The sequence below is a fragment of the Monodon monoceros genome, unplaced genomic scaffold, assembly GCF_005190385.1.
Source record: "Monodon monoceros isolate NGI ecotype Baffin Bay Population unplaced genomic scaffold, NGI_Narwhal_1 Super_Scaffold_18, whole genome shotgun sequence".
NCBI classification, from domain to species: Eukaryota; Metazoa; Chordata; class Mammalia; order Artiodactyla; family Monodontidae; genus Monodon; species Monodon monoceros.
This window is the reverse complement of record NW_021703774.1, coordinates 109,904,548-109,916,655: the sequence shown is the minus strand read 5'-3', so window position 1 is coordinate 109,916,655 and position 12,108 is coordinate 109,904,548. Positions and strand designations below refer to the sequence as shown.

Sequence of the window (12,108 nt, the reverse complement as noted above, 5' to 3'; positions counted from 1 at the left end):
GTCCTCTCACAGGAGAATTTATACATTCACAATGATGAAGAAGTTTCAGTAAAGGGTAAGATCAAAAATGAATGTTAAGGGGACTTTAGTATAAATGGTGTAATTAAAGTACTCTATATTTGATACCAGTATCTGCAGAAATGAAACAGAAAGAGGGTGGCGACTATTGGTTGGCCATGTGGTTTTAAAATGGCTATTAGCATTTCCAACCCCAGCCCTATCTTTGTGAAGGGAAAGAAAATAAAGTCCAACGCGAAAAGAATGTCAAATGTCTGGAGCTAAAAAAGGCTTTCTGATTAGTGATAACAAGGGTTTACTTAGGCAACTTACTGAAAGAAAAATCCCAAGGGTGTTGATGTTTTCTCCTATGTTAACAAGAAGGGGAAATTCTGCAATTTATTTTTTATTTTCTAAATCTTTGCAGTGGGGGCAGAGTGGGGTTAATATCATCCTGTTGCTGTTGTTATTGTTGTTTTGGTAAAACAGAAAAGCAGCTTTCTTTAGTTAGTAAATTCTGTCCCATAGTGACTATAATTTTATAGCACAAATTACATCAGAAAGACTGATTTTGTACAGCTGTCTTTAGCTCTCATTTAAAATTGACATACACTTAGTGCATAGAATTTTAGGCTTACACAAAGTGTGAATGTTTCATTTTATACAGCATTAGTGCATAGTAACAAGGATGGGTAACTTTGGTAGGTTTCCTGCTTAATATGTCTCTTTGCCTTTCCGGTTCTCATACTTATGGTTGTTTAGGCGTAATATCCGGTGTTCACAGTAGTTCAGTGTCCATGAGTAGAAATCAAAGATAAAGCTTTAGATATGAATTTTAGTGTCTTTGCACTTAGTAGAATATCAGCTCAGTTAACCATTTTTAGAAAAAAATAAATTATCTTTTTCTCTCATTAATTTGAAGCATGCTGTATCCTACTTCTTTCATTGATGCTTTTCAACAAATGGGTTTTATTCTTTTTCTGTTTTTGCTAGACAGATATCATATATAAGGTTAAATGTGATTTCTTAGTAATGTAACATAAATACACAAATATTAAAACTGATTAGTAATGGTTTCTTAATTTTGCTGACAGTTTAAGGCATGGGATGTTTAATGCAGCTAATAAATATAAGCAGGTTACTGTCTGAAAGGCTACAGCTAACTGTACATTGTAAGTAGTGTATAAAACATTGAGGACTGTTGGGATATAAACAATGCTGAGGCATGTTCCTGGAAGTCGCTGTTCAGCTTTGGAAGGTTTAGTATTAATGATGCATTAATTGACTTTTTACATGACAGTAATAGGATACTTACTCTAAAAAAAAATCTTGACAGAGGTTTGGTAGACAATGGCAGGTGGTTATAGAAACAAGGTTAGGATGAAATACTTTGAATCCCCTTATTTGAAGGATAAGAAAAGAAATAGTCACTTGTAGTTTGAGTAAAAATGTTCTGTTTCAGTTTTTATTAAGCAATGAACTGTTACTTAGCATTATGTGGGGTTTCATCTGTGCCTTTACACTCCCAATTTTCCCCTGAAGTTCTTGGGAAGAGTTTTTCTAAAAATCTAAGGACAAACTGGTTTTCAATATGGGAAGTCACTTAATCTTTTCTGTTTGTTGAAAGAAAGTTTAATAGCCCTTTTCTGGTTTTGTTCCTTGTTTTTGTTCTTGTTTTGCATTGTGAGACACTTATACTGAGCTTCATTTTGCAGGTAGTTATATAGAGTCTGTTGGCTACATCTATGCCAGTGAGTGTCTTGTGGCTCCAGTTTGATTTAGGAGCAATGTTTTCTTGGGATTAGTTTCACCATGTTTGATTATTTATTCATTCTATCCTTAGCTGATTATGGTCTGCTAAGTATTTCAGTTTTCATTAAATTTTTTAATGGAAGGTTGTTTTTAATTTGGATCACAGCAGTAAAATCTTTTGACTGTTTTCAAAATTGCATTTAAAGCTTGAACTTTAGAAAATAATTTTATTTGATGTGAAAGTGATTTGATGTAGATAGCAGAATGAGAAAAATAAATTTGATATTCTTTTACTCATTGCACAGACAGATGGATGGACTTAAGCTTTATTTGGGTGAAAGAAGCCATGATTTTATTACATTCCAGAATCTCTTTCTGTTTGTTAGAAACAGTCATTTATACTAAGTCTCATAGTTGACTAGAGCGTATAGTTAAAATCAGTTCATAAAATATTCTATCCTGGCCAGAGACCACAAAAGAGATCTGGGTTGTGTGGTTTCCTCCTCCTTTTCCCTTCACTAACAGAGGTTTTCCTATCTTGGCAGCTGTTTCTTACAAGGCAGTCGCCAGTCCCTGATTTCTTCCTTCTCTTTCTTCCCACAAACAAGGACTCTTTCAAATAGCGGATGACCAAAGACAGACCGATCTTGGATCGCTTTAAGAAAGTGGAAATGTGTTCAAGGGTTGTGCATGTGGGCACGCAGCCTGTATGCATTAGTTCATTGAAAGGAAAGTACCCATTACAACCAAAACCTGGGTAGTCAGGATTCTTTGCTTAAATCGGGAGCATTCCAAAGGCTGACTTAATTACTACAGGTAAAATTAATGCACCTCTTCCACACATTAAAATTATTCTAATTGCTTGAGCCAATCATTGACCAGTCTGTGGGAAGTAAGAAATTGTTCACTGATTAGCCCTTTTGATATGACAGGCCATGAAATTATCTGACTTCTCTCTGTGCTTTATATAAAATAGCTTGCAGTTTTAAGGCAGGTACTTTGCACAGCAGTTGTAAATGGAAGGTTTACTTTTGATTTTGTCTTTTGAATAGTCTTTGGGAGCTCAGAGTGAAAAATGAATAGAGAGGCAGCCAGTTTTTCAGGGTTGTGTGCCATGTGTCTCCTCCGTCAGATTAATTTTTGATGTATCATTCTTCTTTTTATATTTTTGGCATGCAGAGGAGGAAGCTTGCTTTTCCCTTTGTTTTTGTTTTATTTCTAAGAACATCTGAGGTGTTCTTAGAACTTGGTAATGCCAGTTCTGATTCCCTCATTATGATACGTAATTGTCACAGGTTTCAGAGGGAGCTAAAAAAACTGGGCTGATTATGGATCATGGAGGTGTATATGGAAGCAGTTTTATCTCAGAAACTATAGGCATGATAAAATAAGCTTCTTATGACAAAAATATCTTGCTAGTTCCTTTTGTGGTTTTATGGGTCTTCATATTTAAACACTAGATAATGACTTCAGATTAATTTTTTACCTTCTTTCTGTGTGTTGGTGAAGCAAGATAGTGACTTTGTAGCATAAGTGTTCCAAACCATTTAGCATCTGACCCCTTTTCCATTGAAGTTACATTGTAGGGAAGTGATAGCAGAATACAGTGACCTGCTAATAGAATCACATATGATGCATTAAGAATGTAGCAAATGCAGAGTAGCTCAGATAATGTGAAATAGAGAACTCAAAAGTTATCTAGGGAAATTTGGTTTTCTAAATTTTCTTTACGCTTTAGTGATAGCATCTAAATTATGTAAGAGTTCATTTGATTTGCGTTATAGACACAACCTCATGTAACTTTCAGTGCTCCACTTAAAAAAACCTCTTTATTTGCACCAGGTTAAGGATAGCATGGGAAAACTTTAAAGGAAGAATTTGTAATTTCTTTACCCTCAGAAGCTAGATCAGGAGGCTGTATATATTTTGGAACTGCCTTCATAGTATGTGTGTATTGTAAGGCTGGTATTTACTCTTTGATTCCTCATGCTACCCCAGAAAGCAGTAAAACACTTCAGTAGAACCCAGCAAATAACCTGGTTTCACGTGATCCTGGGAACTTAGAAATGCTGATTAAATCACTTCTGAAGTTTTTGTATCCTCTGCATTTGAAGAACTGTGTCCTTAAGGGCTAGTCAGAATTAAACTTGGCTCTTGGTTTTTATATTCTTTGCCACCCCTCCCTTGGTTTTTAAAAAATAGTGATGCAACCTTGGAGATATAATCATCATGGTCTGCGGTTTTATTTTCGTCCAGTGGATGGACTAAACTACTCAAGGATATGGGTTTGATCTTACTAAGTTTTGCTGTAAGAAAAACTGATACATGAAAATCTAAAAGTTTAAAACGAAATAGTAAAGAGCAATCATTTTATTAAACTGCTCCCTTTATGAATAACTAGTAGCCAGATAACAGTTTGCTATGTGGTGTTTGGAATGCCATTATGATATAAAGTACAACCGTATATTAAAAATTGTACACCCTTGAATAGAAAAATAAACTGTTTTATTATATCTGTAATGTACTTTGCAAGGTAACAGGATAAAAGAGTAGATAATACTGCTGTTACCATCACTAGAAACAAAGAAAGTGTATGTATTTATGAAATTTTGTTGGAGGTATTGTGTACCAAAGCTAGTACTTTGATAAAATGACTAATACGTGGCATTGAAAGGCAGATATATTATTCTAGAATAACTTTTTAATCTTTTCAAAGAAAAATTTATCTTTGGAAATTATATAACTATTATGTGAATTCATATGTTCTGATTACCTTTAAGTTTGGGAGGTTTTGATTGTTTCCAGAATGCAAAGCTCATATATCCAGTGTATAGGAGCAACTTCCTGTTGCATACAGAATCAAAATATATGCCCTTTTTTTTATACTTAGGAGAAGGAGGGAGGAAAGGAGGGAAAGAGAGGAGTTGTTGTTATTATTATTTTTTCATCTTTTGTGACATTGCAGGACCATAGAGTAAATGATGGATTTGTTTGTTTTTCAGATATGAGGATCAATGATGCAGACTGCTGGGTTCGATGAAGCTGGACATTTATAACTAGATTCATTAAGGAATACAAAGAAAATATTTAAAGGGATCAATAATGGTGTCTTCTGGTTGCAGAATGCGAAGCCTGTGGTTTATCATTATAATCAGCTTCTTACCGAATACAGAAGGTAAGGTAACAGTTTAAATTTTATTTTTTAAGTTCAGGAGAACTTAAACTATGCAATCTTTTTTTTTTTATGTAGAAGTGGCTCGAATGAATATTTTTTATTATTTTAGAATTAAGTGTTAAAAAGATTTCCTGAATGTCATATTCTTTTCCTGGTGGTTGAATTATTTTCATTACACAGCTATATATTATAGAAAGTGATAGAAATCTGAATTTATATTTTACATACATTTATAAATATAATCATTGTAAATAATCCTGAGAGAACTAAATGAAAGCTTTGCTTTGGTATATATGTTACATTTGTTGACTGAATTTATGCCAGTAAAATTGAAAATATTTTGTGGCAACTCTTTGATTTCATCTTTAGTTTTGTGTGCTACTTAAGTGTGGTCATTGTTCTAATACTTCTAAATAAATTCTTTTTATATTTTCTGGAAAAAGTTATTTTTTGTAGTGCTTCCTTTCTAATGTTATCTTTATTGAAAACAGACCTGATTTTTAAAGAAGTAAAGACACTTTAGAGGGTTAATGAAATAGTTGAAACCATAATTACTATATGGATTTTCTGGTATCCATTATTTCTTTAGTCTTACATGTTATTTCCATGTGAAAATAACACCCTTCCAGGTGCTTTTTACAGAGCAGGTCAGAAGTTAATGTGGGGCTAAGATGTGTTAATTTTATAGCTAGTTGGTAGTGGCAGTCATTGTATTCAGCATGAAATTATATTAAACTTGTAAAATCTGTGAAAGAATGCAAAATCTCAGAAATGCATGTAAAATATAATGGATTTTTTGGTCACAATTAAATATTCTTGAAGAAAATGTCTTGGAATTTTTAAATTGGCTATATATGTACTTTTAAATGATCCCATTTATACCTGTTAATAAAATCGGAGATGGAAAAAAAGGCATACTGTCAACTAATAGATAGAAGCTTATTATTCTAATGTCTTTGTAATAAGCTTCAAAATGTTAACATTTTTCCGAAAGAATTCCGTTTGAATTGCTTGTTCCAAAATTATGTTTCATCACTTCTCCTTGCTGTCCCAGTCCCCTACTTTCAATATATTGACATAACTTAATAATATAATTCAGATAAATAACAAGTTGAGAAAAATTTTAACATAAGAACTTCTGTATTCAGAAAGTAAATAATGCTCACTTGGATTTGTCACACATGAAAGTTACAAATGGGTTAATATTTTATTTTCAGAAGATATTGCTCTTTGCATCAGAATTGAAAGATACATCAAATCTGACATTAAAATGTAATGTCTGAATGAATAGTACTGTAATGATAAACAACGAGCAGAAACTGAGTTAATAATATGAATCTCTGGCTTGGATTGTTATGAAAATCTTGTGTATAGTCTATAATTTTGCATCTGTTTTTTAGAGGGAAAAACTAACTGAATTCCTGCTGTTATGTTTGAATGTTTTTATACATTTAAAAAGATTCCAGGTGTAGATCAATGGCTCATTAGTCCACATAATAAAAAGTTTTCCAATCAAGATAGAGACTACTTTGCTGGCACAGTAGCTTAACTCAGCAGGGGGCTAGCAAACCAGAGACTTGCATGAGATACTGCAGTTTTATTTCTAGTGTCACCTATCAGGTCAGGATGCATATCTGTTGTTAAGGGAAATTTCATTTTTGGCGCATCAGGCCAGGGGGTGTTGCTTTTGAAGCAGTTCCCTCCTCCAGGCAAAAAGAACCTAGGACAAACCCACACTACTAACTGTGAGGGTATACAGAGTTACTGTGCACTTCACTGTTAGAACATTGATCCAGCGTCACATGGTTTTGTCTTAGAAAAGTTTTACACGACATGATAGTCCTTTATTGCCAGCAAGCAGATAATGCTTTGTGAACACCTATAGAGAAAACCAATCAAAGTGGGGTATGAGAGCACAGGAAAGAAGATATAAATTTAATTATTCAGCCATTAAGTTTCTTCAGGGCCCTTACATGATTGTTACTTTTTCAAATCTTATAGCTATGAGCACTTTTTTTATCAGCTCCTGGATATTTGCCGGTAAGCTCAGATAAGGTTTTCTAGATGGTTTCCTCCCTCCTTCCTCATTTATTGAGTGACTAAATTGAGCCAGGTGCTTGGGGTTCAAAAATGCACGAGGCACAGGTCCTGCTCTTCAGGAGCTTGTGGTCTTGTGCAGGGGTCAAAACCTCAAACACCTACCTATTTGGCCAAGCAGGCAAAGTAACTTGAGTGCGGCAGGCCAGTGGAGGTCTGCAGCAAGCAGGAAAGTGCTTGCTGGAGGAACCATGGTTGCCTTTCCAGTGTTTAGCCTGGTTTTGCCAGTCTTCTCAATAGAAACCAGTCGTTAGATTTTTAAGTAGTAGCAACTAAATAAGATTTTGTTTTTAAACAAAACAAGCCTGTGTATTGTATTCAGCCATGGACCGTGCCTTCCTTTTCAGAGCTTTCTTTTCTCCTGTTTACAGTAGTGTTTTACATTAGTGTATGATTTTAAAGGCTTAACATAATTTTGGATTTGTTTTACATCTGTATATATGAGAGGTAAATTTCCATATATGCAAGGAGGAATTATGTATTTGTTCTAAGTCCAGGCAAACATTATAAATACGTCATGTTTTGTGTGCATGTTAAAGAGCAAATCACTAAACATTTTTTTTTTAAGTTTTACCATGGTAAAAGCTAATTATATAAAGGTTTAATTGTTAGAATTAGCTTATCTTCTCCATTTCTGTCAATTAGTGTTTAAGAATAAAGTCTTACCCGTTAAAATTTACTGGTTTTTGCAAAGTAGGAACAGTGTTTTATTTATTCTTAAAGTCTCTCCTATGTTTTTTTGAAAATTATGTTTAGAATTTTCAAATAAAAAATGATTATAAAAGACCAAACTTCCACAATATTTTGTAAGTTTTTTTAGAATTTATTTTACTCTTAGAGGACTAAATCTAGCCCTTTAAAAATCAGTTTTGTTGAGAAACTGGGGTACTTTGATTCTTTTGGCCAATTTTTACAAGCCAAGTAACCCACTGTGGAAACATGTATCAGTAAGTAGGAAAGTAAATTGAATTTTTGTGTCCTAGAGAATTAAATTATGCTGTATAATGGAGCCCTGGCCAGCATAAGTCAGATATACGAAGGCTTGCTCAAGTGACAAGTTACAAATAATAGCAGTTCTTCAGCGAAGTAGGTAATATGGATTTCAGGTTGAATTCTTTATGCAGTGAGTATGTAATTAGATTTCATTAGTCGAAATTTTAGTTAATTAACTTGAATTACATTGTTGCTTATCCTTATTTCAAAGAAAATATTATGCCAGGTAAAAATGCCACATAGATACAGCTTTACATATTTATTTATATACATCAAGAAAATTTAAGAACATAGCTGTAGAAATAGTATCTTAGCAGTTTTTACTGTACTTTTAAATTCTCTAAGCACATTTTACAATGATTTTTGTGTTAATTATGTCTTAGTAAAAAATGATGTTTGGCTGTAGGGTCTTTTTGCTAGTTGAGTGGCAGGAAAATAGTAGATCTAGGGGTCACTTATGAATTTAAAAAACCTGTTTTGGCTTATAAATATTTTTTTCAGAATGGTCTATAATTTAGTGGAAGGAATAGTAACTTCGTTCTCCAAGCTTAAACTTAAGAAAGATTAGAATAATTCAGACCTATATTTATTCTTTTTATCTTTCATTCTTTTATTGATGCATACATGTAATAAAATGTACAGAATTTATATTTACACACACACACACACACACACATACACAGAATGTCACCTTCACAAGGGCAGGGATCTTTTTTGTTGTTCATCAACATGCAAATGCCTAGAACAATGCCTGGCTTATGGTAAGCACTTATTCTGTATCCGTCACTGAATAGCATAAATCTTTGAAGAGGGTCGTGGTCTTAATAGTTGGTAGAGGGACAATAAACAGTTGTAATAACAGGGTGATAAGTGCCATGATGGTGATACTCCAGAAGCATTGGGTGTGTGTCAAGAAATGCTTCCAGCCTGAAGTGATGATGATTCTTGAGCTGAATCTCAGTATGAGCTGCACAAGCTAGGTAAAGGCAGTGGTGAGCATGGTGGTGGAGAAAAAACCAACCGAGAGAGAACAGCATGGATGTGAAATAAAGTATTGCAGTAGTTCTCAAACTTGAGCATAAGAATCACCTAGAAGGTCTGGGGTGGGGCCCAAGCATTTGCATTTCTGAAAATTTTCTGGGATGAGGCTCATGTTGCTCAGCATCACACTTAAGAACCACTGTAATCTGGTGTGTGGGTAGTTGGGGTGAGATATATGGTTGCATGGCTGTTGCTATAAAGTAACTTTTTAAAAGTTTTTCCAGAAAAAATTATGATTTAATTCACTGTGATTCAGAAGTTGTCACCAGTTATCTATACCTTTTCATATGGTTCTTTATCCGTCTGATCAGGCTCCTTGGGCATAATTTTAGGCTTCAAAAAGGGATTTTTGTTTTTACTCTTTTTAGACATTGTACTAAGAAAGAAAAAAATTGGAAAATTGACTCCACATTGGAAAAAACAGAACGTATTTTCTGTGATGGGTAAATGTTGTTTTCCGCACTCCTAAACCACCCTTGCTTCAGTTTGTCTCTTCTCACTGTTATAACCTTGTTCTTTTTCTTGTTGGGATTAACTATGTGGCCATTGCCATCATAATGCTGAATTGACTTTACTGTAGGGACTTTACATTTCCCAGTCTAGCAAAATTGACTACTTTTGTTCATTTCAGATTATTTGATTAGTTTAAAGCTAGGAGGTAAATTTTCAGCAAGGTACATGGGAGTTTGGCCGTATGACTCCTATTAAACTTAATGGGGGTCACAACTCCCATTAAATTAATAGGAATTGTACGGTATATCCGTGTTTGCTGCAGGCAAATGTAACCTTATTTTTTAAATTTGCAAATTATGTAAATTAACATTGATATAAAACAAAGCATTTTTAAAAATGATTTATTTATATTTTTAGTGCAGATTAATGCGATTTTATTCCTTACGAAAGTACCTAACTATATTGCTCTTAGGACACTAAATATTCTTTATTGTGTTATATGAATGCAATGTAGTTTGATTGCAGCAGCGTTCTTCTGCATAGGTTCTGATGTAATTCATTTTCAAAAATATAAATATTAATGCCACTTACATATTATATGACATTGCTTCTGATCTTGTAAAAAACAAATGCCTTACAGTACTACCAGGATTTAAGAGCAAGGTATATGAGTTCTGATTATGACTCAAAATTGAAAAAAAAATAAGATTAAACTTATTGGATACCCTGGCATCTTTAAAAAAGTTAATTTTGTCATTTTAGATACCAATATTCAGTGTTAAATTATGCCATATTTAGTATATATGGAGATTAATTCTAGTGCTTGCTTGTTGATTTTTTTCTTCTCCCCACTTTTCCTCCCCACTTCCCACCCTATTTCATCCTCTTTTGCTTCTTTTTCCAGTGTTTAGAAAGGTTGACTTATGCATAATCTCTGTTGATTCACAAATAGGTCTATTGCTGGTAGAAAAGTGTTATAAAATCAGTGTGTTACACACAGACCTTAATAACACTGTATTGCTTGGCTGCTTAATTTTTGCAAACCTCCATATTCTGACAGAAAAGACTGCATCAAATATTTATTTAATAAATCTGTTATGAAGTAATTTGCTAAAAGTAAAGAGGTCATAAACTTGTTTAAACAGAAGTAAATTTTTGAAATACTGATTTTACATTCATATTAGACATTTATCACCATTACTATTATATTTTGAAATAATCAATAGTGTATTAAAGGTGGCTTAATTAAAAGCACAGGAGACATGTAAAGCACCTTAATTTTTCTGAACGGTAATTGTGTTCATTACTCCTTACTAAGTAATTTCAATCGTGATGAATCTCTTGCCTCATTTTTTGAATTAATGTACCTTTTTTATATGCTAGGTCATGGTATTAGAGAATAAGATAATACAAATGATTGAGCACATCTGAGTATTAATGTAGAACTGGTAGTTCTCAAAAAACGGCTCCGCGGCCATTGCTCACAGGCCCAGCCGCTCTGCGGTATGTGGGATCTTCCCAGACTGGGGCACGAACCCGTGTCCCCTGCATCGGCAGGCGGACTCTCAACCACTGCGCCACCAGGGAAGCCCTCAAAGAACTATTTATCTGCCACATTACTAAGGGAGTGTCTTACTGAAACATATGCTTGGTACCCTATGGTAGTCTTTATTTTCTTTTCACCTCCTGCAAGACAGAGAACGACATATGACAGCCGTGCAGTCTACATGTATTAGACATCAATGTGGATTAGTGAATATCTCATGACATCTTTCAACCCTATTCTTTTACTGCTTTTGTCAACTTGACAGAACTGATTCCAGGAGAATATCTAGCCTTGGCCCCGGGATCTTTTGGCTAAAATGTAAGGCTGAGAAGGGAATTCCATATAAGAGCTTCTGGAAGCAAAAACATTTATAATCCCTCCTTATGAGCATGGGACTCTCCTGAATTTGACTTTTATGTTTGCTATTATTCTTGCTTTGAGGGTTTATTTTTCCTAAAAGCTTTCCCCTCCTCCTGAATTTGAATGTAATACGTTCTTATGAGAAAATATAAAAAATAAGAAAATTAAGATAAGCACTTAAAATTTTTCATAATTCTAGACCTTGATATAACCACCATACATTTCCTTCATTTTCCCCAACACACATGATAAAAACAAAATTACAATGTATAAAACAAAATTAGGTTCTTCATTTCCATATACTTTTATATTCTGATTTTTTCCACTTTATTATCATAACTTGTATTACCCTGTCATTATATATTTAGATAATAGATTTTAACAGCTGCATTGTAATTTATCATGTATATGTCAAAACTGATTTAAACTACCTGTTGGCCATTTGAACCTAATTTCTTTCAAGTATAAGTAAAATAAATATCTATATGTCTTTTACATCATATTTGGTTGTTTCCTAGGACTGGAATTCTAGAACGCTGATTATTATATCAGGCACGTATACATCTTCCAAACTGGCTTTCTGGAAGGGTTATACCAATGTTCTCTTTGACGACTGTGTGAAAGTATCAATCTATATGCTTTACCAGCACTGATTTTAAATTTTTAAAAGAATTGACACTTAGATATGTGAAAA

At 33.7% G+C, this 12,108-nt stretch overlaps 1 protein-coding gene across 10 annotated transcripts in view; it reads left to right on the top strand.

The window, feature by feature from the left end:
* The window catches only part of ADGRL2 (adhesion G protein-coupled receptor L2), a 213,208-nt gene that overhangs the window by 62,213 nt on the left and 138,887 nt on the right, over positions 1-12,108 (top strand). For all 10 annotated transcript variants that reach the window (XM_029230776.1, XM_029230771.1, XM_029230775.1 and 7 more), the window contains exon 2: positions 4,752-4,924. In XM_029230776.1, the coding sequence (XP_029086609.1) occupies positions 4,852-4,924 (73 nt within the window). In that variant the 5' untranslated portion in view covers positions 4,752-4,851. The remainder of the gene's footprint in view (positions 1-4,751; positions 4,925-12,108) is intronic.